The following is a 27,413-nucleotide window of genomic DNA, read 5'->3' as shown; positions in this document are numbered from 1 at the left end:
TCCTGGAATCTTTCCCTTCGTAAATGCGGAACTTGTGGGTGTACCCGGAGCTACTCTCACAAAGTTTGTATAACTTTATGCCATACCTTGCCCGTTTGCCAGGCAGGTATTGGCGGAATCTAATTCTCCCTTTGAAGTGTAATAGGGACTCATCTACACAGACATTTTTTATCTGGGTTGTACAGCTCAGCAAACTTGGTGTTAAAGTGGTCAATGACAAGCCTAACTTTGAACAGACGGTCTAATGTTGGGGTGGGCACTGTGAATTGTCGTTTTAGTGTAGGAATTTAGTAATTGACTCAAATCGCTTCCAAGTCATGGAGTTACTGTGAAATGGAGTCTGGTAGAAAATGTCCGAACTCCAATTTTGTGTAAAACAGTCATCTCTGCTGCACTTACTAGGATCCAACCTAGGGGTCTAGCATATGCTGATGTAGGGTTCTGAGCAATGAATTGTTGGTCGTATAAATTGGTTTGGGTCACCATTACATTTACAAAATCTTCAGAGAAGATTTGGAAAAAAAATAAAAAATCGGTTTCTGTGAAGCCCGCACAATCTACCAGAATTTCTGAGTTGCCCACAAATTCAGGAATTTGGGGCTGATAATTATCAGGCGGTGGGGTCCATATAGCTTCACTCTGGGGGCCTGCCTCCGCTGCTACCCTGGGGTGCCTTCTAGAGGGTCCCTCATCAGCGGATGATGAGGAGGAGGAGGTAGAGTTTTGGAGGCAAGGATGGCGTATGCCTCTTCAGCTGAGTATACTCGTTGAGATCATTTGGACATTTTTATTTTATTGGGGTGTTACATGTGAAATCTGTAATAGAATAGGTCATAAATATCAGTTCAGTGGGGGTCTGAAACTGTACAGTATATGGAGCGGAAGCAGAAGGCTCTGTACACTGTACTTCCAGCACTTCCCGTCACTTGAATGGGTGCAGAGCTACAGTATGCTGGTTCTGCCACTACACAGTTATGATAGCTGTGCTCTGTACATGCAGTGGCTGGGTTTGAGGTGGCCCCCAACTCTACACTGGTTCCCCCAGTTCCTCTAGTCCCCCATGTGTTGCTGCGTTCCAGAGGGGGATGGTAAGATGTGGTGGGAAATAAGTTCAGATAGTCAGGGATTGCAGTAAGGGCTAATGCACACGGCCATTGGTCTACCGTTTCGTACATTGGGCACCACAACTGGAATGGGTCCGAGATCCGTCCGCACCAGAAATTTTTTTAGTATGTTTTCTTTTTTTGCGGTGCGGAGGCATGGAGAAAAAACCCATGGACACACTCTGTAGTGCTTCCGTGGGGTTCCATACCGGACCTTCCGGATTGCGGACCCATTCAGGTGAATGGGTGAACACGGCTGGTGCCCACATATTGCAGACCCTCTGCTTACGGGCCGCAATATGGGCCACAGCTGGCAACGGCTGTGTGCATGATCCCTAAATCAGTGTGCTTCTTTACTGGAGGGACTTGGGTATTGCTTTGAGCTGGCTTCTCCAGCCTCCCCTCCGGTGTTCTATTGGATTTAGGTCTGAAGACTGGCTAGGCAGAACCTTGATATACTTCTTACGGAGCCACTCCTTGGTTATCCTGGCTGTGTGCTTCAGGTCGTTGTCATGTTGGAAGACCCAGCAATGACCCATCTTCAATGCTCTGACTGAGGGAAGGAGGTTGTTGCTCAAAATCGCAAAATAAATGGCCCCATTCGTCCTCTCCTTAATACAGTGCAGTCGTCCTGTCCCCTTCACAGAAAATCACCCCCAAAGCATGATGTTACCACCCCCATGCTTCACAGTAGGGATGGTGTTCTTGGGATGCAACTCATCCTTATTACTCCAAACACGACGAGTGAAGTTTAGACCAAAAAGTTCTACTTTGGTCTCATCTGACCACATGACTTTCTCCCATGCCTCCTCTGGATCATCCAGATGGTCATTGGCAAACTTCAGACAGGCCTGGACATTTGATGACTTGAGCAGGGGAACCTTCCGTGAAATGCATGATTTGGAACCATGACGGCGTAGTGCTCTCTTCATGTCATTGACCAGCTCCTCCCTTGTAGTTCTGGGCTGATTCCTCACATTTCTTATCATCAGTGATACCCCACGAGGTGAGCTCTTGTATGGAGCCCCAGTCCGAGGGAATCTGACAGTCGTCTTCAGCCTTTTCCATTTTCTAACAAATGCTCCAACAGTTGATCTATTTTCACCAAGTTGCTTGGCAATTGCCCCGTAGCCCTTTCCAGCCCTGTGGAGGTCCACAATTTTGTCTCTGGTGTCTTGACAGCTCTTTGGTCTTGCCCATGGTAGTAGTTGGAGTCTGACTGACTGTGGGGTGGACAAGTTAGATTAATGAGTGGAGTAGAGGTAGAACAGGCGCGCGCGTTCACAGGATCGGAAGGTGAGCGAGTGGATCTACAGCCTGCCAGCGGCGATCGTTTGCTGGCAGGCTGTAGATGCGATTTTTTTAACCCCTAACAGGTATATTAGACGCTGTTTTAATAACAGCGTCTAATATACCTGCTACCTGGTCCTCTGGTGGTCCCTTTTGCTTGGATCGACCACCAGAGGACACAGGCAGCTCAGTAATAAGTAGCACCAAACACCACTACACTACACTACACCCCCCTCCGCCCCGTCACTTATTAAACCCTTATTAACCCCTGATCACCCCATATAGACTCCCTGACCACCCCCCTGTCATTGATCACCCCCCTGTAAGGCTCCATTCAGACGGCCATATGTTTTTTATATATCCACGGATACATGGATCGGATCCGCAAAACACATACGGACGTCTGAATGGAGCCTTACAGGGGGGTGATCACCCCTCTGTCATTGATAACCCCCATGTTAGGCTGGCTCCATTCAGAGGTCTGTATGTGTTTTGCGGATCCTCAGATCGGATCCGCTAAACACATACGGACGTCTGAATGGAGCCTTACAGGGGGGTGATCAATGACAGGGGGGTGATCACCCCATATAGACTCCCTGATCACCCCCCTGTCATTGATCGCCCCCCTGTAAGGCTCTATTCAGATGTCCGTATGTGTTTTGCGGATCCGATCCATGTATCCGTGGATCCGTAAAAAACATATGGACGTCTGAATGGAGCCTTTCGGGGGGGGGGTGATCAATGACAGGGGGGTGATCACCCCATATACACTCCCTGATCACCCCCCTGTCATTGATCACCCCCCTGTAAGGCTCCATTCAGACATTTTTTTGGCCCAAGTTAGCGGAATTTTTTTTTCTTATTTTTTTTCTTACAAAGTCTCATATTCCACCAACTTGTGTCAAAAAATAAAATCTCACATGAACTCACCATACCCCTTACGGAATCCAAATGCGTAAAAATTTTTAGACATTTATATTCCAGACTTCTTCTCACACTTTAGGGCCCCTAAAATGCCAGGGCAGTATAAATACCCCACATGTGACCCCATTTCGGAAAGAGGTAAAAAGGTATTCCGTGAGGGGCATATTGAGTTCATGAAAGATTGAAATTTTTATCCCAAGTTAGCGGAAAGGGAGACTTTGTGAGGAAAAAAAATAAATAAATCAATTTCTGCTAACTTGTGCCAAAAATAAATACATTCTATGAACTCGCCATGCCCCTTATTGAATACCTTGGGGTGTCTTCTTTCTAAAATGGGGTCACATGTGGGGTACTTATACTGCCCTGGCATTTTAGGGGCCCTAAAGCGTGAGAAGAAGTCTGGGATCCAAATGTCTAAAAATGCCCCCTTAAAAGGAATTTGGGCCCCTTTGTGCATCTAGGCTGCAAAAAAGTGTCACACATCTGGTATCGCTGTACTAAGGAGAAGTTGGGCAATGTGTTTTGGGGTGTCATTTTACATATACCCATGCTGGGTGAGATAATTATCTCGGCAAAAGACAACTTTTCCCATTTTTTTATACAAAGTTGGCATTTGACCGAGATATTTATCTCACCCAGCATGGGTATATGTAAAATGACACCCCAAAACACATTGCTTAACTTCTCCTGAGTACGGCGATACCAGATGTTTGACACTTTTTTGCATCCTAGGTGGGCAAAGGGGCACACATTCCAAAGAGCACCTTTAGGATTTCACAGGTCATTTTTTACACATTTTGATTTCAAACTACTTCCCACACATTAGGGCCCCTAAATTGCCAGGGCAGTATAACTACCCCACAAGTGACCCCATTTTGGAAAGAAGACACCCCAAGGTATTTCGTGATGGGCATAGTGAGTTCATGGAAGTTTTTATTTTTTGTCACAAGTTAGTGGAATATGAGACTTTGTAAGAAAAAAAATCATCATTTTCCGCTAACTTGTGACAAAAAATAAAAAGTTCTATGAACTCACCATGCCCATCAGCGAATACCTTAGGGTGTCTACTTTCCGAAATGGGGTTATTTGTGGGGTTTTTCTACTGTATGGGCATTGTAGAACCTCAGGAAACATGACAGGTGCTCAGAAAGTCAGAGCTGCTTCAAAAAGCGGAACTTCACATTTTTGTACCATAGTTTGTAAACGCTATAGCTTTTACCCAAACCATTTTTTTTTTTTTTACCCAAACATAGTTTTTTTTACCAAAGACATGTAGAACAATAAATTTAGAGAAATATTTATATATGGATGTCGTTTTATTTGAAAAATTTTACAACTGAAAGTGAAAAATTTCATTTTTTTGCAAGAAAAATCAGAAAATTTCGATTAATAACAAAAAAAGTAAAAATGTCAAGAGCAATGAAATACCAGCAAATGAAAGCTCTATTAGTGAGAAGAAAAGGAGGTAAAATTCATTTGGTAAGTTGCATGACCGAGCAATAAACTGTGAAAGTTGTGGAGTGCCGATTTGTAAAAAAGGGCCTGGTCACTAGGGGGGTATAAACCTGTGGTCCTTAAGTGGTTAAAAATCATACAATGTGATTTCCAGATTTTTTTTATTTTATTCAGTCTCAGAGTGGGAATGCACCTACAATGTGAATTTCAGACCCCTCCATGATTTCTAAGTGGGAGAACTTGCAAACCGCAGGGTGTTCAAATACTTCTGTTCCTCACTGTATAAGCTAACTAACTATCCAATGTAGTGTGGAAAGCACAGAGCACAGCAATGACACTGCTGTCTCTCTCAGAACTTTAAAAAACCGTAGAAAATGTCTGCTGGGAAGGTTCTTATATAGTAAGGGGTAGGCAACTAATCTAGAATATTCGAAATTACGAAAATATATATATATATATATATATATCACTCTATTCTAAATATTAGCGAATTTTCAAAGTGCCGATATTCGCGATTAATATTCGCGATTCGAATATTCGCGCCCAACACTACTGACTACACCACCTGCCCACACTGGTTGTGTAGTACACCAGAGGGGCACTACCATTCTTACACCTAGCTACTGTCTCTAATGGCTAGCAGAGAATGTCATCTGTGTATTTATTTCCAGGTCCTCTGATACGGTGCCTTTATAATATTGCTATGTAATTGTTATGTATTGTATTTCATGCCCTTAGCCTAGTGGCCCAGCAGGCGGCAGTGTACCTTTAGTCAGACTGAAACTTACCATTCCATTCTCCCTCCTTTTCGGCAGAACTGGGTTAGTGCCATTTCTCACCAAGGGAGGGGTTGCAGAAAGCTGGATAAGGAGTTGAATAAGAACTATATTGCTCAAAACGCGTCAACGTGGGCGAGAGGGAAGCTGGTGTTCACTGGATGTATTTTAACGTTTGAAAATAAAGACCAAAGTGGCTTGAAATAATTATTACGTGCTGGATTCCTTCCTTTTATGTTGAAAACTGAGGACGACCTGTACCTTTCCATGCACCAAGGGGTAGGAACAAAAGGTGAGCTGGATTTATTATACTATTGTATCACAAAAATATGCATCCCATTAGTAAATGCCATATATGCTGTGATATGTGGGATGGGATATGTGCTGCAAAGACTGGCCTCAGTGGTGATGAGCCCCAAGCGGAAGATCACGTGCTGCTTGGGAGCATGTCAAAACTGGGGCCAGTTATTGACTGCAGCGTTGCACGTGACCATGTCTTTGTGAAAATTGACAGACAATTCCGGAGAACCAGTGAAGAGCACCTGAGAGCCAGAACAGGGCAGCAGGGGAGTATGGATTCTTCCATTGGTACAGCTGGCTGGGGTGCAAATTAAATTTTAAAAAAGCTGGACAACCGTATTCTGGTTGTTAGAAGTTATCGCCGGTGGGTGTCCTAATGCTGAGACCCCACTGATCACAAGAATGGGGGCCCCATACCTTGTGGAGCCCTCCTGGTCAGAAAATCGAGGCATTCATTTCTAAGGGAGTTCCAGAGATAGTCGAGAATAGTGCTTGCCATCTCCGGAATTGTCCTAGATGGAATGGAGTGACCAGCCACTCTGTTCTTTGCAGGGGGCTGCAGGAGGTTCGGGGGCCCCATTCTTGTGGTAATGAGGATCCCTGCAGTAAGACTCCCCCCCCCCCCCAATCTAATAGTTATCCCCTATTCTGTGGATAGGAGATAATTTAGTGATGTGGTGTCAGTTTAATTATTCACCTGCAAAAAACAAGTTCTGTCCACTTATTCTGTATTTTTAGTATTCATTTTTTTAAATAGAATATTTCTGGTAAGTTTCACAATCTCATGGGCTGGGGTGTTTATGGGGTTAAAACACCAAATCCATTACATTTCAACAAAGCAGGAGGAAAAGAGCAACTCAAACGGGTGGATTGGCGGCAGTATTTTGGACTGTGGTATTTGGCTCTGTTAGGGTAGTATAATGTGCCACGATATGGTATTCTATCAATTTGGACCAGGGCCACTTTAAGTTACCAGCTCAGGCAGGCAGGGCCGGTGCAAGGATTTTTGCCAACACAAGCGAAGCTAAAAACAGAAACAGAAATCAGGAACACATAAATTATCATAAAAAACAAAACGAGAAATCCCGGATCCATGGCCGAAAAAACCCGTAGAGCAAACCAAAGGGCGGGAGGGAGGGACAACTGCTGGCTGGATGTAAAAGGGGAGAGGAGGGGCGGCACCAAGGGGCTAAATACTGGATGGGAGGTGCCCATACAGCCCGGCAAGTGGAAGTACATAGTGCTTTTAACCCCTGCATTGCCTACCTGTAATTACCATACAAGAGGGGGAAAGAAGGGAGGGGGGCTAACCTGAATATCAAAACTGAAAAGGGGGGAGGCGGTCACAACAGTCCCCGCTCCCCCTCCTTAATCAGTCAGGGGACCCACATTAAGACGGAGCAGACCGGCAGCTCCCTCGGTCATGCGCCGCCTGCCCCAGCTCCCTCCTCATGTGCCGCCTGCCCGCTTATCTCACTTTATGAATGAACAGGCAGGCGGCGCATGAGGAGCGAGCTGTGGCAGGCAGCGCATGACCGAGGGAGCTGCCGGTCTGCTCCGTCTTAATGCTATACATACGGTACTACAGTAAGTACAGAACAGTGCGGTATACATTAAGATATGGATCGGATTGAATGTACTTAACAGTTGCAGGGCCTGGTGTATTAGAGTAGAGTCACTGCACCGGGCCCCGCCATGAGTGTCCCCGCCTCCTCCCTCCACACTGATACGTCACTGGCCGTCTTGTGCAGCATAGCGGCCAGCGAAGTATCCGCTTTATAAGACGCACAGCAATTTCCCCCCCCACTTTTGGGGGGAAAAGTGCGTCTTATAAAGCGAAAAATACGGTACTTTAGATTATTTTGACTTTCTTACTATTTTGCATATTATTGATTGTATTTTAATTGCCACCAATTTTCTTATATATTAGTTTGTACCATATTATTATTATTTAATAAATATATATTTTGATACACCACCGCCTTCTTTTTGTCGTCTAACTTAGCACAGATCATGAGCTCGTTTTAGCTTGGTATTTATGATAATATATTAGAATCTCCTTTATTACAGATTCCAATTTATTCACATAAATATTATAGACTGTCAATCGGAGACAGCACAAATATTCGGACAACACACTATAAGAAAAAGCTCCGGCCTCTCTGGTGGACAGGACAGTGGGAGTGCGTACCGGCATATATGCACAGCAGCTCCTGTCCCGACCACCTCGTATCTGCGCTGCAGATGTGGTCGTAACCCCTGGAAACAAGCAGTGTATAATGTGATGGAAAGATGAACCCAGCCAGCAAAAGAGGCAATATGGACAATCACAACTCACTTACCAATGTTTAGGTTGATAAAATGGAGGCATACAAAACCCTGCCCCATGTGAACACTGCGACTTCACCCAGAATCACCCATTTATGGGTGGGGTTATCATTAGCCCATCCCATTTTTTGGCCCAGGATAACCCAAATTTGCTGGAGCTGCCAAATTTGAGACAGTTGGCAACTTTGTCACAATAAATTAGTAAGTGCCTTGTATAAACTTTGTCTGCATTATAAATGCCATTTGCTGAAGTCAGACAGCCCCTTAAAGGATTTGTCCCATCTTGGACATTGAGGTCATATTGCTAGGCTATGCCACAATGTCCGATAGATTTGTATCCCACCTTTTGGACCTGCCTAGATGTCCAGAACAGGCACCCCAAAGTGAAGGAGAGTGCACCTATTTCCAGCTATCCCATAGAGGTGAACAGAGAGGTGGCCATGCAGTGTGGGACCTGCACCTATCCTTAGAAAGGAACCTGCTAAGTGCTTTTGTAGGGGGTGCAGTGCGCTTGCGCAGCCGCTCTTCGTTCATTTCTATGGGACAGCCTAAAAAAAAATGTCATTAGTCCTATTAAAATGAATGGAAAGCGCACAGCGCAAGCGCAGTCACAGCTCCATTCACTTCTGTGGGGCTTCCAAGCAAGCACTCAGCTACTTTTGACGGTCCCACAGAAATAAATGGAGAGCGGCTGCACATGCGTGGTTGGCCCTCCGGCACTTGCACCTATCAGACATTGGAGGCATATCCTAGTGATATGACCACAGTGTCCAAGATGGGACAAACCCTTTAACGTCAAAAGATCAACAATCCTGTTTGTTTTAGGAACATGCAGGAAATCCTGCAGAATGACAAACACAGGAGGCCTAGTCATCATTTAGTTCTAGGTTTAGTGCTTCTTTCACAATTATTAAAAAAGGCTGAGTTTTCCATTACCCCTTCAACCCCGGGCCAGTTTTCGCCGTCCTGCCCAGGCCATTTTCTGCAAATCTGACATGTGTCACTTTATGTGGTAATAACTTTGGGACACTTACTTATCCAAGCCAATCTGAGATTGTTTTCTCGTGAAACATTGTACTTCCTGACAGTGAAAAATTGGAGGCAATATATTTCACCTTCATTTATAAAAAAAATCCCAAATTTACTAAATTTTTTGCAATTTTCTACATTTACATTTTTCTGCTTTTAAAACAGATAGGGATACCTTATTAAATATTTATTACTCAACATTCCCCATATGACTACTTCATGTTTGGATCAATTTGTAAATGTAATTTTATTTTTTGGGATGTTAGAAGGCTTGGGGTACTTTCACACTAGCGTTTTTCTTTTCCGGCACTGAGTTCCGTCAAAAGGGCTCAATGCCGGAAAAGAACTGATCAGGCATATCCCTATGAATTCTGAATGAAGAGTTATCTGTTCAGGATGTCTTCAGTTCAGTCAATTTGACTGATCAGGCAAAAGATAAAACTGTAGCATGCTACGGTTTTATCTCAGGCGAAAAAAACAGAATGCCGGAATGACTTGCCTGAATGCCGGATCCTGCATTTTTTTTCCATAGGAATGTATTAGTACCGGAATGCCGTATCCGTCCTTCCAGTCTGCGCATGCACAGACTGAAAAAGAGATGAATAAAATAAATGCCAGATCCGTTTTGCCGGATGACACCGTTTCAATGCATTTTTCTGACTGATCAGGCATTTTTAAGACCCTGATCAGTTGGCATACGTTTTGCCGGATCCACCAGGCAGTTCCGGCGACGGAACTGCTTTCCGGACCACTCTGCCGCAAGTGTGAAAATAGACTTAGAATTTTAGAAGCAAATCTTAAAATGTTTAAGAACATTTCCAAAACCTACTTTTTAAAGGACCAGTTCATTTATGAAGTCACTTTGTCGGGCTTACATAGTAGAAACAACCCTTCAAGTTATTCAAAACTGATTTTACAAACTTTGTTAACTCTTTAGGTGTTCCACAAGAATGAAAGGAAAATGGAGATGAAATTTCTAAATTTTCTTTTTTAATCCGTTTTTCTCTGTAACACATCAAGGGTTAACACCCACACAAAACTCAATATTTATTACCCCGATTCTGCAGTTTACAGAAACACCCTACATGTGGTCGTAAACTGATGTAACCCTAAGTTCACACCTGAGCGTTTTACAGCGTGTTCAAACGCGCTGTAAAACGCTCAACACATGAAAACCAATGCTTCCCTATGGGAATGGTTCTCACCTGGGCGTTTTACAGCGCGTACGATCGCGCTGTAAAACGCCCGACGCATAATCAAGTACTTGAGTTTCTTTGGGGCGTTTTGATGCGCGTTTGTGGCCATAGGACACTGCAGTCAATCACACAAACGCGCGTCAAACGCGCGTTTACTATTACAAAAAACGCGCGACAAAAACACGCGTAAAACGCGCGTTTGAGAAACGCTCAGGTGTGAAAGCAGGGTAAGGGTGCCGAAGAAAAGGAGCGCCAGATAGATTTTGGAAGGCAGATTTTGCTGGCCTGTTGTTTTTTATTTTAGTTTTTTACAATGTTCATTTGATAGGTTAGATCATGTGCTATTTTTATAGAGCAGGTCATTATAGACGCGACAATATCAAATAGGTCTATGTTTCAGTTTTACATAAAGCATTTTGTGAAAAAAAATTATGTTTTTGGGTCTCCATTTTCTGAACACTTTTTTTCTCTGCCTAGTGTCTTGTGCAGGGGTTTGTTTTTTGCAGGAAGAGTTGATATTTTTATTGGTACAATTTTTTGTTACATTGTTTCAATAATACACTGTATGGGGCAAGGTGACCCAAAAATTATTTTTATTTTTTATTTTTTACGGCGTTAAACTGAGGAGGTAGGTCATGTGATATTTTTATAGAGCAGAACGTTACGGACGTGGCAATACCTAATATGTATACTTTTTTAAATTAAGTTTTATACAATAAAAGCATTTTTTTTTTTAATAATGTTTTAGTGTCTCCATTTTCTGACAGCCATATTTTTATTATTATTTGACCGATTGTTTTATGTGGGGGCTCATTTTTTGCAGTATGAGGTGACGGTTTGATTGGTACTATTTTGGGGTACACACGACTTTTTGATCGCATGGTATTGCACTTTTTGTTGTGTAATGTGGAAAAAATTGCTTTTTTTACGGAGTTTTTTTTACAGTGTTTATCCAACACTACAGTGTTTATGTTATTTTTTTTGTTTTTTTGAAACTTTATTTTATTATTATTAAAACACTTTTTTTTCACTTTATTTTTGTCCCACTCTGGGACTTCAAATTTTTCTGATCCCCTCTGCAATGCATTACAATACATCTGTGTAGTATAATACACTAACAGTTGCCTAGGAGACCCAGCCAAAAGGCGTGATCTCCTAGGCTTCAGCAGAAGGCAGGTCCCGATGCAAGGCATTGGGCTGCCTTCTCACCCATCGGGTCCCTATCACCGCTGTGTGGGGACCTGATGGGAACCCTCATAGAAAGGGTTAATCAACCGGCGGCCTTCCGGTGCCCTTCTGATAAGCATGACATAGCAGTACGTCAAATTGCGAGAAAGTCAATGCCCACTATGAGGTACTATTAAGTCATTCGTCAGGAAGGGGTTAATAAAGTTCCCCTTTTAACTTAAAAACTCTCATTACCGTACAAGTGTGGTCTACATCAGGTCTTAGAACAGGCATTGGTGACGGTGAGAATTTCTGTAGCCACCAAATCGTAAAAAAAAAAAAAGATTAGATAAATCAGGTCTTCCTCATAAAATAAGATGACTCAGTAAAGCCTAGGATCAGGACGATTATTGGGAGGGAAGCTTTGTATGAACGCTCATTCCTGGTAACTGGCCGATGTAAATGCTCCTGTGAACACAAACCACTTGTTTCTTAATCCAATCATGTCTACGACACAAAAAATAATTTGACAGCAGTACATTGCCCTGTGTAAACAGATATGCTACCGTAAAATGAGGAGGCCCCTACAAATCAAATATTCATGACCTATCCTGAGGATAGGCCATCAATATGAAACACTTGGACAACGCCTTTAAAAAAAAAAAATTATCGATTCAAGAAGCTGACTGGAACTGATTTACATTTCAACTCCCACCCTCTACCCTCGGCTTGTTAAACAAGAAATATCAGAAGTTACTGTGAAGCCCTAGACCAGTGATGGCTAACCTTGGCACTCCAGCTGTGGTGAAACTACGACTCCCAGCATGCTCCATTTATTTCTATAGAGTTCTGAGAGCAGCCAAGCAAGGGGGAATCTTGGGAGTTGTAGTTTTACCACAGCTGGAGTGCCAAGGTTAACCATCACTGCCCTAGACTCATCAGGGGATTAAGGGCTGAGAAAGGGTTGGCTTTCTACAAATGGTATATATTTAGAGTGCCAACCACAAGATAAAAAGGATTGTGCCTAATGTAGAAATACTAGAGTAAATGGACCTATAGATAGACTATGTAGAGACCAAGAGGGGTTAATTGGAGCATATGGCTCCATAAAATCTTCCCACCAGTGGCTCCAGATGCAGTCTTCTATCAGCTGGAGGACAGCGTATGGCCTGCCATTTGCACGTGTAGTGTGTGCCGGCGCGTCTAGCCGCTTGGCCTGTAAAAGCGGACAAGTAAAGCGCGAACCCCTCCTCCCCGTCTGGAGTCCCCATGACGTCATCAGGGTTTCACGGGCAGAGCGGGGGTGCGGCTTCAGCGATGTGCAGGGAGCGCTTTGTTACTAGCGCTTAGAACTGCACATCAATGTAATATTAGATAGTTACTCAACTTACAGTGTCATAGTCTTTTAAGTATGGCAAACTAGGGACATTTAGGGCTGCTAGCGGTAGGGTGTGTGTGTGTGTGAGGAGTTCCCCTGCATAGGGAAGACCGCAAGGATCTAGTCTCAGCTGAGATGATCATATTCCCAAGTCTGAGCACCTTCAGCCTCAGCTGGATGAAAAAGCAGAAACTGCCGACAACCTCCAGAGTTCCAGGAAAAAAAGCATCCCCTGAGAATCTGTGAGTTAAGTCCAGAGACCTAGGAGAAGCTAATTCCTCCTCAGCTAGTCTGTTCCCATACAGCAGAAGTTACAGAAAAGTGCAGAAGATTAATTACTGTCACAATTACAGAGCTACCAAGCAGACAACTTTTCCTACAAGCCCTAATTTAAAGCAGAAGTATTTATTCCTGCCAGTACTTGCCAAAACCTGCTGGGACCAAGAGACCAAAGCTGTATACTGATTGGATACAAGTTATTTTCAGTAAAGAAACATTTGAACTTCATCTAAAGATCTGGACATCATTTACTCTGACAAAATTTCTCTATTACTCCTATCACTACACTCAAATTTATTGCAGAGGTCTCCCTCTGTAGGATACATCTATCCCAGTCACCTCCTCTGGGTGACCTGGTGAGGAGTTCAATTCCTATAAATGTAAGCACATTCACGTGACTCTGATGGCATTCATTAACGTGTCTCGCAACTGATGTGTCCCTCTTGTTTCGTACGCCGTTGAGATGTTCACCAATACGACGGCGGAACTCTCTCTTTGTTTTACTGACATATTGTGATCCACACTCACAGGTAATCAAATAAATGAATCCTGTGGTGCGACAATTAATAAAGCTATTTATGTAATAGGTGAACCTTTTCTCTCTGTTAGTAAAGGTTTTACCTGTCTGTACACGGTCACAAAAGCTGCAATTGCCGCACTTGTAACACCCTTTTAATGGGCTATCAAGCCATGTTCACGGGTTCTGTACAGTTGTAAAATGGCTATGCACCAAACAATCCCTTAGGTTCCTGCCCCTCCTATAAGTGATAGCTAGGCAGGAGCTCAAAACATCGCCTGAATCAGGATCCATCAACAACATCTCTCAATGTTTAGAGATGGTCCTACGGATCTGAGTAGAGGCAGTGTCAAAGGTACCTATCTCTCTAATGGTGTCTGAGGTTCCTCTCCTGGGGGGGTTGGTGGAATGTAATAAGTTTGTACGTTCCTGACCAAGTGCCCTCTGAAATGCCGTGCGGAGGACCCTGTCCGGGTATCCTCATTTGTGGAACCTATTACGTAGATCACCAGCCTGCTAGATAAATTCTCTCTCTTCCGAGCAATTACGTCTAAGTCGCAGGTATTGCTCTATGGTAATACCATGTTTAAGTGGTACAGGGTGGTTACTTTCCCATCTCAGCAGGGAATTGGTTGATGTTGGCTTGCGATAGATACTAGTTTCTATGTGTCCTGTTGTTCCTTTCTCAATAGAAATGTCTAAGAAGGGTAGACAATCCCTCTCAATCACTGATGTAAATCTCAGATTCACTGTATTTATGTTAAGACATCCTACAAACTCTGTGAATTCACTCTCGGTACCACTCCAGATGACAAAAATGTCATCAATGAAGCATGACCATAATAAAACATTGGCGAGACCTCGTGTAGGGGGAGTCACCAAAGACAATGGTCTCCTCCCACCAGCCCAGAGGCAGATTTGCGTTGGACGGCGCACACGAACTGCCCATCGCGGTGCCCCTGAGCTGGTGAAAGAAGTGACAACCAAACAAGAAACAATTCCTTGTGAGTACAAACTGCAGTATGAAGTCATTATGGCTCAAAAACTGTTGGCCCCTGGCTCTCAGAAAGTGTTTTACTGCCGAAATGCCCACCTCATGTGGTATTGATGAGTAAAGGGCCTCTACATCTACTGATGCCAGGAGCCAGTCTTTTTCAATTAGTATGCCCTCCAACTTAGTCATTTGTATAGCCTGTTACCCCATTGTTTTGCCATTTGGGGATGCAACAGCCTTAAATGTCCCTAGTTTGCCATACTTAATAGATTATGACACTAAGTTGGGTAACTATCTATTACATCGATATTCTAAGTGCTCCCTGCACATCGCTGAAGCCGCACCCTCTTAAGCGTTTCCCCCGGTTCTGCCCGTGAAACTCCGATGAGGTCATGGGGACTCCCGGCGGGGAGGAGGGGTTCGTGCCTTTCTTGTCTGCTTTTACAGGCCGAGTGGCTAGACGCCCCGGCACACACTACATGTGCAGCAGGCAGACTGCATCTGGAGCCACTGGTGGGAGTTCTAGACCTGACAGGGCATTCCAGGGACAGAGGTTTTTACTAGGACCCTGCCCTTGCTGAAAGATTGACCAGTGGAACCTTCAAGACGGTATCTAGACTACTCCCATTTACCAGTAAGACCGTTCATTACATATTGTGGAATTCATACCAGATTGGGAAGTTTTGTAACTTTGCCGTGTGGTGCTGTTAACTCTGGGCACCCATGGTAATATTGTCTGTTTTTTGTTGGTGATTTTTGTTGCACGGTTGGTGTGGTGCTCATACCTAGCACTATATTTTTTTATTGTAATCTCTTAACTCAGAATTTAATAAATGTTATGTTTTAATAGATAACCACCTACAGTCTTTCCAATTTGACTTAGTTGTGGTAGTTGGGGAGATATCAATTTTCTCCCTTGAGGGCAATTTTTGGACATTTCACTTTGCCGGGATTTATTTTTATTTTTCAAGTGGAGGTTGCTCCTTCCCGTAGCAGCGTTCACAAACGGACGAGTGCCGAGCAGCTGGATTATTTATTTGTCTTATGTAGGGGCTCATTTGTTTCAGTATGAGATGACTGCTTTATTGGTACTATTTTAGTCTGCATATGACTTTTTGATCGCTTGGTATTACGCTTTTTGTGATGTAAGGTGACAATGGCTTTTTTGACACATTCTTTATTTTTTATGGTGTTCACCTGAGAGGTTAGGTCATGTGATATTTTTATAGAGCAGGTCATTACAGATGTGGCAACACCTAATATGTATACTTTTTTATTTATTTAAGTTTTACACAATGATATTTTTGAAATTTTTTTTTAGTTGTCTCCATAGTCTGAGAGACATTTTTTTTTTTTTTTGGAGATTGTCTTAGGTAGGGTATCATTTTTGTGGGATGAGATGACGGTTTGATTGGCACTATTTTGGGGTGCATATGACTTTTTGATTGCTTGCTATTACACTTTTTGTGATGTAAGGTGACAAAAAATGGCTTTTTGTACACAGTTCTTATTTAAAATGTTGTTACGTTGTTCACCTGAGGGGTTAGGTCATGTGGTATTTATATAGAGCAGGTTGTTATGGATTTGAAAATACCTAATATGTCTACTTTATTATTATTTTTTTACATTTAACACAATAAAATAGGGTTTGAAACAAATAAAATCATGTTTTAGTGTCTCCATAGTCTGAGAGCTATAGTTTTTTTTTTTTTTGGGATAATTGTCTTAGGTAGGATCTAATTTTTTGCGGGATGAGCTGACGGTTAGATTGGTACTATTTTGGGGGGCATACGCCTTTTTGAACGCTTGGTATTGCCATTTTAGTTATGTAAGGTGACCCAAAAAATATTTTTATTTTATTTTTTTGACTGTGTTCACTGGAGGGGTTAGTTCATGTGATATTTTTATAGAGCCGGTCGATACGGACACGGCAATATGTAATGTGTCTACTTTTCTTTTTTTCCCTATTTTTTGACATTTTATTTTTTTTACTTTATTTTGGGAAAAGGACACTTTTTTTTAACTTGAAACTAATTTTTCTTTGTAAGACTTAATTTTTAAACTTTTTTTTTTCTCACAACTTTTGGGGGTCTGATCCCCTTTACAATGCATTACAATACTTCTGTATTGTAATGGATAGGCTGTAAGTGTATTACCAGGGGGCTGGATCTCCCAGGCTCTACCTGAAGGCAGCCACGATGCCCAAGGAAAGCATTAGGCTGCCTTCCCTGCCATCGGGTCCCCGTCAGAGCAGCACGGAGACCCAATAGGGAAAGGAGATCTCTCCACACACCCCCCACATGCCACGGTCAGCGCTGACCGCGGCATAGTTAGGGTTATTGCGCCGGCATCTGTGTTTTCACAGATGACGGCGCATACAGCAGGGGTCTGGTTAATGGGAACAGTTGGTCCCCTGCAGCTGATCGGGCGGGTGCAGGAGTAATAGTACTGCGCTGGGCGGCAAGTCAAGTCCCGCTGCGCCATACTATTACGGCGCTGGGCGGGAAGGGGTTAAGTGTAATTTAAAAACCTAGTATAGCCACTAATTTATTGAACAAAAGATATCTGTATAGCGCTACCTGCTGTTTGTTCTTTTCCTTATTTCTCTGACCAACTTACTGAGGTGGTCACACATGGTCAGTTCCATCTTTTAACTGTGCCCGAAGTTGCGCGAGACTTTGGGGAATTACTATGGTATTCCTATCTGCGTATTTAACCTGTTGTGGACACATGACGTACCAGTACGTTATGTGTAGTTCCGATCACCTCCGCCCGGCGGGCGGTGATCGGAACAAGGTGCCTGCTCAAGTCATTGAACAGGCACCCAGGGACAATGCGCGGGGGGGTCCTGTGACAATTATCCATACTGTATCTCCTCCATGTTGACGCCATGGGTAATTGTTTTATGTCCTGTGATTATATATGAAAATGTTCCTGCATTTGCACTTTATCTTTCAATACATTATATAGATGGACTGGTTTATGGACATGTATCCGCTGTGTTTGTCCTCCAGATGATGTCGTCTTTTTCCCTGCACTATACCCTTTTTAATCATGTTTGTGTAATGTGTATGATTATGTAATAAAGTAACATTTATCATAAGCGGCCTGGCAGTCTTTGTAGGTTTTGAAACATATCACATGACCTAACCCCTCAGATGAACACCGTAAAAAAAAACAAAAAAAAACTTCACCTTACATCACAAAAAGTACAACAGCAAGTGACCAAAAAGACGTATGCCCACCAAAATAGTACTAATCTAACAGTCACCTCATCCTGCAAAAAATGAGCCCCTACCTAAGACAATCGCCCAAAAAATAAAAAAAAACTATGGCTTAGAATATGAAAACACGAAAACATCATTTTTTTGTTTAAAAAAAGCTGTTAGTGTAAAACTTAAGTAAATAAAAAAAAAAGCATATATATTCGGCATCGCCGGGTCCGTAATAACCTGCTCTATAAAAAATATCACATTACCTAACCCCTCAGATGAACACCATAAAAAAATTAAAATGGTGTAAAAAAATGCAATTTTTTGTCACCTTACATCACAAAAAGTGTAATAGCAAGCGATCAAAGAGTCATATGCACCACAAAATAGTTTTAGTTGGCTGTTAACCATTGCTTTGTTACTGGAAAAAAAATATTAAAATGGAAATCTGCCAAAAAAGGTGACATTTAGAAATTGTATCTCTACTTTCCATTAATTCTTGTGGAACACCTAAAGGGTTAACAAAGTTTGTAAAATAAGTTTTGAATAACTTGAGGGGTGTAATTTCTAGAATGGGGTCATCTTTGCGTGGTTTCTATTTTGTAAGCCTCACAAAGTGACTTCAGATCTGAACTGGTCCTTAAAAAGTTGGTTTTTGATCATTTCTGAGAAATTTCAAAATTTGCTTCTAAACTTCTACGCCTTGTAATGTCCCCAAAAATAAAATGTTATTCCCAAAATGATCCTAACATGAAGTAGACATATGGGGAATGTAAAGTAATAACTATTTTTGTAGGTATTACTATGTATTATAGAAGTAGAGAAATTGAAACTTTAGCTAATTTTTCAAATTTTTTGGCAAATTTGGTATTTTTTTATTAATAAAAATGATTATTTTTTTTACTCCATTTTACCAGTGTCATGAAGTACAATATGTGTTGAAATCTCAGAATGGCCTGGATAAGTTAAGTGTTTTAAAGTTATCACCACATAAAGTGACACTGGTCAGATTTGCAAAAAATTGCCTGGTCATTAAGGTGAAAATAAGCCCGGTCCCTAAGGGGTTAAAACATTTTAAAAAAGGAATCCAAAGTGGGCTTTGGTACTGAGGTACTAGCCAGTACCAAAGTCTACTTCAGATTGCTATTTTAAAATGTTTTTTTAAATACACAGATTGGAATACCATAGTAATTCACTGAAGTCTCGCGCAACTTAGGTAGACATGAAGTTTGGCTACATGGAGCCAATACATTTTAATACTGAACGGAAACCGTATTAACAACTACGTTTTTGGGTTTTGTTTTTACAGTGTTCACTTTACAGTAAAACTCATGTGTTATTTTCATTCTCCAGGTCAGTATGAGTATGGCCATACCTCAAATGTATAGTTTTTCTTACCCTTTTAATACAGAAAAAATAAAAACTTGAAAAAAGTTTCTTTTTATTGACTTATTCTAAACATTTTTTGTAGTTAAGTGTACGGAGCTGTTTGAGGGCTTATTTTTTGTGGGCCAATCTGTACTTTTCACTCATCACTTTGGGTGTGTATGACTTTTTGTGGGATGACTTTTTATTTAATTTCTTGTGGGAGGCATACACCCCCGTATCCTAAGGGAATTAAGTAATGTCATAGCCAGACCCTTATTTCTGATATTTGCAGATTCTATACTGACAGGGAATGTCCCACAGGATTGGCGCATGGCAAATGTGGTGCCAATATTCAAAAAGGGTCCAAAAACAGAGCCTGGAAACTATAGGCCGGTAAGTTTAACATCTGTTGTGGGTAAACTGTTTGAAGGTTTTCTGAGAGATGCTATGTTAGAGCATCTTAACGGAAATAAGCAAATAACGGCATATCAGCATGGCTTCGTGAGGGATCGGTCATGTCAAACAAATTTAATCAGTTTCTATGAGGAGGTAAGTTCTAGACTTGACAGCGGCGAATCAATGGATGTCGTGTATCTGGACTTCTCCAAAGCATTTGACACAGTACCACATAAAAGGTTAGTATATAAAATGAGAATGCTCGGACTGGGAGAAAATGTCTGTAAGTGGGTAAGTAACTGGCTCAGTGATAGAAAACAGAGGGTGGTTATTAATGGTAAATACTCAGATTGGGTCACTGTCACTAGTGGAGTACCTCAGGGGTCAGTATTGGGCCCTATTCTCTTCAATATATTTATTAATGATCTTGTAGAAGGCTTGCATAGCAAAATATCAATTTTCGCAGATGACACTAAACTGTGTAAAGTAATTAACACTGATGAGGACAGTGTACTATATATATATATATATATATACACTACAGAGGACAGTATACTGTATACATATACTACAGAGGACAGTATACTGTATATATACTACAGAGGACAGTATACTGTATATATACTACAGAGGACAGTATACTGTGTATATACTACAGAGGACAGTATACTGTATATATACTACAGAGGACAGTATACTGTATATATACTACAGAGGACAGTCTACTGTATATATACTACAGAGGACAGTATACTGTGTATATACTACAGAGGACAGTCTACTGTATATATACTACAGAGGACAGTATACTGTATACATATACTACAGAGGACAGTATACTGTATATATACTACAGAGGACAGTCTACTGTATATATACTACAGAGGACAGTATACTGTATATATACTACAGAGGACAGTATACTGTGTATATACTACAGAGGACAGTATACTGTATATATACTACAGAGGACAGTATACTGTATATATACTACAGAGGACAGTATACTACTACAGAGGGATCTGGATAGATTGGAGGCTTGGGCAGATAAGTGGCAGATGAGGTTTAACACTGACAAATGTAAAGTTATGCACATGGGAAGGAATAATGCAAGTCACTCGTACTTATTAAATGGTAAAACACGCGGTAACACTGACATGGAAAAAGATCTAGGAATTTTAATAAACAGCAAACTAAGCTGCAAAAAACAGTGTCAGGCAGCTGCTGCCAAGGCCAATAAGATAATGGGTTGCATCAAAAGGGGCATAGATGCCGGTGATGAGAACATAGTCCTACCACTTTACAAATCATTAGTCAGACCACACATGGAGTACTGTGTACAGTTCTGGGCTCCAGTGAACAAAGCAGACATAGCAGAGCTGGAGAGGGTCCAGAGGAGGGCAACTAAAGTAATAACTGGAATGGGGCAACTACAGTACCCTGAAAGATTATCAAAATTAGGGTTATTCACTTTAGAAAAAAGACGACTGAGAGGAGATCTAATTAATATGTATAAATATATCAGGGGTCAGTACAGAGATCTATCCCATCATCTATTCATTCCCAGGACGGTGACTGTGACGAGGGGACATCCTCTGCGTCTGGAGGAAAGAAGGTTTGTACACAAACATAGAAGAGGATTCTTTACGGTAAGAGCAGTGAGACTATGGAACTCTCTGCCTGAGGAGGTGGTGATGGGGAGTACAATAAAGGAATTCAAGAGGGGCCTGGATGTATTTCTGGAGTGTAATAATATTACAGGCTATAGCTACTAGAGAGGGGTCGGGGATCCAGGGATTTATTCTGATTGCCTGATTGGAGTCGGGAAGGAATTTTTATTCCCCTAAAGTGAGGAAAATTGGCTTCTACCTCTCAGGGGTTTTTTGCCTTCCTCTGGATCAACTTGCGGGATAACAGGCCGAACTGGATGGACAAATGTCTTTTTTCGGCCTTATGTACTATGTTACTATGTTACTATGTTACTAGGTGAAGGGAACAAAAAATGGCAAATCAGCCATTATGACTACGGGTAGTACGGGTGTTTTTGCATGCGGCAATGCACATGATTTGTTTACATATTTTTATTTACATTTTTGGGAAATGGGGGGGGAGAAGAATTTTTATATTTTAAAATTTATTTTTTTAACATTTATATATTTTTCTTTTACACTTTTTTATAGTTCCCATAGGAAATTATAACAAGCAATAATCAGATCGCTTCTATAATGCACTCCAATGCATTAGCATTGGAGTGTATGAGAAATACACCATGGGGCACATTTATTAAGACCAGCATTTTAGACGCCGGTCTTAATAAAACCCTGCACTGGCGGTGGATCTGTCAAAGTTATTAAGAGGCGCTGGCCTCTACATAATCCACCGCCGCAGCTTCCTTGCTGTCTTACATTCAGACAATTTTCTACGCCTAAAACCCCGTCCACACCACGGCCAGACCTGACGTGAGCAAAGAAAAGTTGCAGATTGCAGCACAAATGATCTTTGTGCCGCAATCTGCATCAGAAATACATCTAATATAGGTGTATTTCTGTTTAATAAATGACCCCCTATGTTCCTATGGAGCCCTGCCACAGACAGGGAATACATAGGAAATATTGAGCGGAAGCCTCTGTTCATTCAGGAGGACAGAAGTTACCTCATGCTGCATATGGCTCCCCCGATCCTCGTCAGGGGGAGCCGGAGCACACCCGGAAGTTTGCGCCTCCTAGTTTTTCCTCCCTTTAGATGCAGTTACTGCCGGTCACGAACATTAATTCCGGATGCCTGCCGTTTAAAACCTTTTAAAATCTGGAGCCAAATCTTAAACATAAGAATAAAAAAATTTGAACAGAAGCTTCCTGACTGTGGCTGCCTTCATCTTGAGGCGATCCTGGCTGGGCCGGTGTTTTATGCTTATCTGAGTAAACGCCCCCGTGAAGGGAGTAGCATCTCAATGTTCATGCATACACTGAAGTGCGTGTACATATACACACACACACACACACATTTATTCAACACGATTAGTGGCGATTTTTTAGTTTTTACTACAATTTTCTTTTTATATTCATTGATTTTAATTCCTTACTATTGTTTTTACAATTATTTTTTTATTTTTTTATATTGCCCCACATTCCTTTGGGACTTTTTTCCCAACCCCCCTTCTCTGTGAGACTAAGCGGCCATGCTACCCAGTTGATTGGCGCTTTCCCAGGGTCACTTCGAAGGGACATTGGGAGTGTCCACAAACCTAATTCCCACACCTTTTTTTTACTCATCTCCATTTACCTGCAGACTAGTCTGCAGGGCTGACCCTGCGTAGCAGCATCTACACCACCCCCCACTCCTTTCTTTCCCCCCCATCCCCTGGCGCCTCTAGTTACTCCGAGTCCCCTGGACACCTGCTCAATTGGATCCATGTAACCCTCACACCCTCTCTCTGCTGTATGAAATAGCAGGCACCCCATGGCTATGGTGCCTGCTCTGCTCAGGAGCGGGCACCATCTTTAAGAGGGGTAAATTGATGTGGCCATGCTCTGTTAAATTAATAATGCAAGATTTTCTTTCAGCAGATACCCAGCCAGAGAGCCTGTAACATTATGTCTTCACTGCAACGCATCTTCATGTTGGTCTGCTTGCTAGTAATCATCTATGTGGTACTGGTACTATATATTAGGATTAACCTACGGAAGGGAGTGCATTACAAAGTCATCTTATTGGCGAACTACAATACCAGCGACGTAGCCCAAGATACCATCACACCTCTCAAAGGTAAAAAAACGTTCATCATCGCCCCTTATTACGACAACCGAGAAGAAAACCTGGTCCGAGTTTTAGGAATCGTCCATACAGAAGTTACAAACCTCTTCTGTTATTTTTGTTGCTACGGGCAGAAACATTTGACCTTAACTGAGGCAATGATCGACATCCACTCAGATCGCTTTGGCTTTCCCTTCGGCTTAGCTGATATAAACTGTTATGAGCCACCAGAATGTCAAGCAACTCATATGTATCTTGACTCGATTTCAGGTGGAGACGTTGCAATGCTGCCCAAGTTTGAAATTCGAAATCGTGAGCGGCAGCCGTTCTCTGCAGATTTCACGGTCTGCATTTCCACCATGCATCGAAATTACAGCAACGCTTTACAGTTCATTCAAACTATCGAGATGTACAAATTACTAGGGGCGCAAAGGGTTACCATCTATGGTAAAGACTGCAGCCAGCAGGTAAAAAAAATCTTGGACTTTTACAGCAAAGAAGGTACAGTGGAAGTCATACCGTGGCCCATTGAAAAATACTTAAGGCCATCTAGCAACTGGTATTATGAAGCCAGTGATGACAAAGACATTGGCTACTATGGGCAACTCTCGACGCTGAATGACTGCCTTTATAGAAACATGTACAAAAGTAAGTACGTTCTACTCAATGACCTGGATGAGATCATTTTACCGTTAGAGCACATGACATGGGACAGTATGATGGAAAAGCTTCAACGAGAAAACCCCAATGTGGGAGTTTTCTTGTTTGAAAGCCATAATTTCCCTCAAACTGCAGTGACTGATGGAAATTTTCCAAATGTTTCATCATGGAAAAAAGTACCAGGCTTCAACTTACTAAATCATGTCCACAGAGAACCAGACAGACTGTTTTCATATAACCCTCGGAAGATGATTGTAGATCCACGAAAAGTTATCCAGACTTCAGTTCATTACGTTTTAAAAAGTTTTGGGAAATCACTAAAAGTTCCCCTACAGACTGCCCTTGTTCATCACTGCAAGGGGCCTCATCAACCAAACCTCAAAAGGTCATTACTAATCAACGACAGGACAATTTGGAAATACAATGTTTCGTTGATTAGGAACGTTAACCGAGTGCTAAGCCTAATATCATCACACACTGGAACACAAAAACATATTTCTACTCAAGGTTAAAAAAAATAATCTGTAAATCCATGGCATATAGAAATGATGGCCAGAAACCAGGGCCAGGTTTATAGAAAATTGGACCCTGGGTGGCAAGCAAAGGATGCCCCCCCTTCCGCGAGTATTATTTTTGTAAGGTTAGGCCTTGTTCACACTGACAGTGTTTGGTCGGTGATTTCCATCAGCGACTGTCAGCCAAAACCAGGTTCAGGTCTGAACACAGAACTTGATCTGTCTGTAGCCTCCACTCCTGGTTTTGGCTTGCAATCACACATGGAAATCACAGACCGAAACACTGATGTGTGAATAAGGTCTAACTCTCATAATTTGAAATCTATTGATTTTGGGTGAAAAAGGATTTCTATGCTGGCTATTTCTGATTGATAGAAATGCTTAATATTTAAAATGTATTCCCGCAAAGAAATTTATTCAAATTCTGTCCATACAGATTTATTTGTGTACGTTTTCAAAAATTAAAATGAAGCGTTTTTATATAGAACAATATATTTTGTTTACAAAGAAGATTTTTATTGAGGTTTAAAATGTGAAGGGGAAAGAACTTTCCTGATATGTTGATTATACTGGTCCATCATCGCGATCTGTGCCGATATACTGTAGATGTGTTCCAGGGTTACAAAGTAGAGAAATACTAAGAGACAGAGGACTCACACGTTACAACTAAGGTGGATCTACTTATTTCACATAAATGAATGCATCATTGTCATTGTCCCTCTGCCCACCATCATGATATTGTTTGCAGCTCTCAGCCAAACAGGAGTATTAGATGATGGCATAGGGGTAAAATTCTACCAAAACCACTTTATTTTGCGCAACGACAGCTTTAATTTCTCAATATGAGTTACAAAGTCATGGTGCTAAAGACAATGTTAACCCTATGTTAAATTTTGCATTGGAGGCCTAGGAGTTTCAAGCTCCTCCTCTTGCCAAAAACTTCTGCCAACAAACTTACCACATATTACTTGAGGAGAACAAATTAGTACAAATAGATGCACACTATATCTCCCTAACAGTTGTGCTTTAGGCGGGCTTTGAGAAAAAGACCACAGAAAAAGAACAGTTCAACCTGAGCAGAGGTTTGGCAGCAGGGTGAGGGGGAAGGAGGGAGTGGGCTGATTTAACTCTTCATTTCTTGGGCTCTGTAGAGGTTAGAGATGTGAGCCAGATCTTGTTTGAAACCAGACAATATTAGCTTTAAAACAAGTCCAGGATTGAGCATTATCTCTACTACTTTGGGAGATATAGCCTTTAGAAATCTGGTCAGGAGTGACAGCAGCTGAAAGCAGACCAGATTTCTAAAGGCCTACGATATACCTTGCGGTGCCGGAGGATGCCCCTAATTTAGTGTGCGCCTTTTCATGAATTAAGCCCATCCTCTGGCAGTCTGTGTGTATAAAGTGCAATCTGGCAGAACTTTCAGTCTTCTTTTACACTGGAAAACTAACCTAAAAAAAGATAAATATGTGGGGACCACTAGAAAGTGGTGAAGGCACCATAGAAGCATCACTCGCTCCTACATTTCGGAGCAGTGAAGTTTAAAAAATAGCAAACATGAGATTTGTGATTTTTTCATGCCAAAAACTGGTGTGGAGGAATGTTAAATGCCCCCTTATAGCACCCACTGTACAGATGTTAGTGCTGTGATCCTGATTGATTGGATTGTCAGCCTTCAAACAAGACCAGGTTCACACCTCTAGGTTCTTCAAAGCCCGAACTATGAAGGTTTAAAGCAGCCCTCCGCCTTTAGCTGGCTGTGAGGAGGTAGGGGGACAGTGGGGGGAGCTGATAGGTTACAGGGAGGAGAGAGAAAAAAACAATACTCTCATATGACCCTAGGGGGAGGCTAGCATGGACTTCTGTGCATGTTACCTACCTCCTCCACTGATCAGACAGCGTATTTGCTCTCTGTCACACATCATTTGCTTTCCAGGAAAGGAGTGAGAAGATCAGCGCTTAACCACCTAGTCCACGTCCACCAGATGACAAACCTCCAGATCAATTGCAGTTCCTTAAAAATCTCCCCAACCCCTCCTCCAGGGAATGATATCAAAGTGAATCCAATCAAAGATAAAGTGGAATTCGATCCGAATTTCAGGAAAAATTTGATTTACCACAAATCCAAATTTCCTCGGGCTTTGTGGTAACAAATCTGATATTTTCTATAATGGCTACTGCACATGTTACAAAGTGAAAGTAAAAAGCCCGGGAACGAGAGGTCGTCCATAATGCCGTGCAACCAGCCAATCAGTAGATAGCCAGCCCCTGTGATGTCACAGTCCTATAAAAAGCCTCACCCTGCCCGTTCTCCACCATTTTACAGTCAACTGAGCATAGGTAGAAACGTGACAAGTGCTAGAGAAAGTGTTTTACAAAGCTTTTATTAGTATTATCTGGGATAGTGACAGTGTAGGGAGATTGTAGGGAGAGTTTTCAGACACTAGGGAGGGCATAGGGAAAGCATAGGGAGACTGAAGCACAGTGCAGGCTTCTGTGAGCTGAAGGAATCCATAGAAGACAGTGCAGTTTGCATCAATCCCCTTTGTAGGGCAGAGATCAATCTAATTGAACGGTGCCCACCTTGTTTAATAGATAAGCAATTTTTTTAAACCTTGTAGCTGGCCAACTAGGACCTGTCCTAGGTAGCTAGTATAGCTTATATGTGTATACAGCTATACCTGCCAAAAGCCTTAATACAGTTCTTATGTTTATGTGTTAAAGACAAAAGCAGAGTTATTTACTGTGACATCATGTTTTTGATGTCATATAA

At 42.0% G+C, this 27,413-nt stretch overlaps 1 protein-coding gene across 1 annotated transcript; it reads left to right on the top strand.

The window, feature by feature from the left end:
• Positions 1–5,629: 5,629 nt before the first annotated feature.
• LOC122919364 (glycosyltransferase family 92 protein F13G3.3-like) lies at positions 5,630–27,337 on the top strand. The gene is made up of 2 exons (XM_044268343.1): positions 5,630–5,840; positions 23,279–27,337. The coding sequence occupies exon 2, from the start codon at positions 23,306–23,308 to the stop codon at positions 24,635–24,637; it is 1,332 nt and encodes a 443-aa protein (XP_044124278.1). The 5' UTR covers positions 5,630–5,840; positions 23,279–23,305; the 3' UTR covers positions 24,638–27,337.
• Positions 27,338–27,413: the final 76 nt, after the last annotated feature.

The sequence above is a fragment of the Bufo gargarizans genome, chromosome 9, assembly GCF_014858855.1.
Source record: "Bufo gargarizans isolate SCDJY-AF-19 chromosome 9, ASM1485885v1, whole genome shotgun sequence".
Classification (NCBI taxonomy): Eukaryota; Metazoa; Chordata; class Amphibia; order Anura; family Bufonidae; genus Bufo; species Bufo gargarizans.
This window is presented reverse-complemented; position numbering and strand designations above follow the sequence as displayed.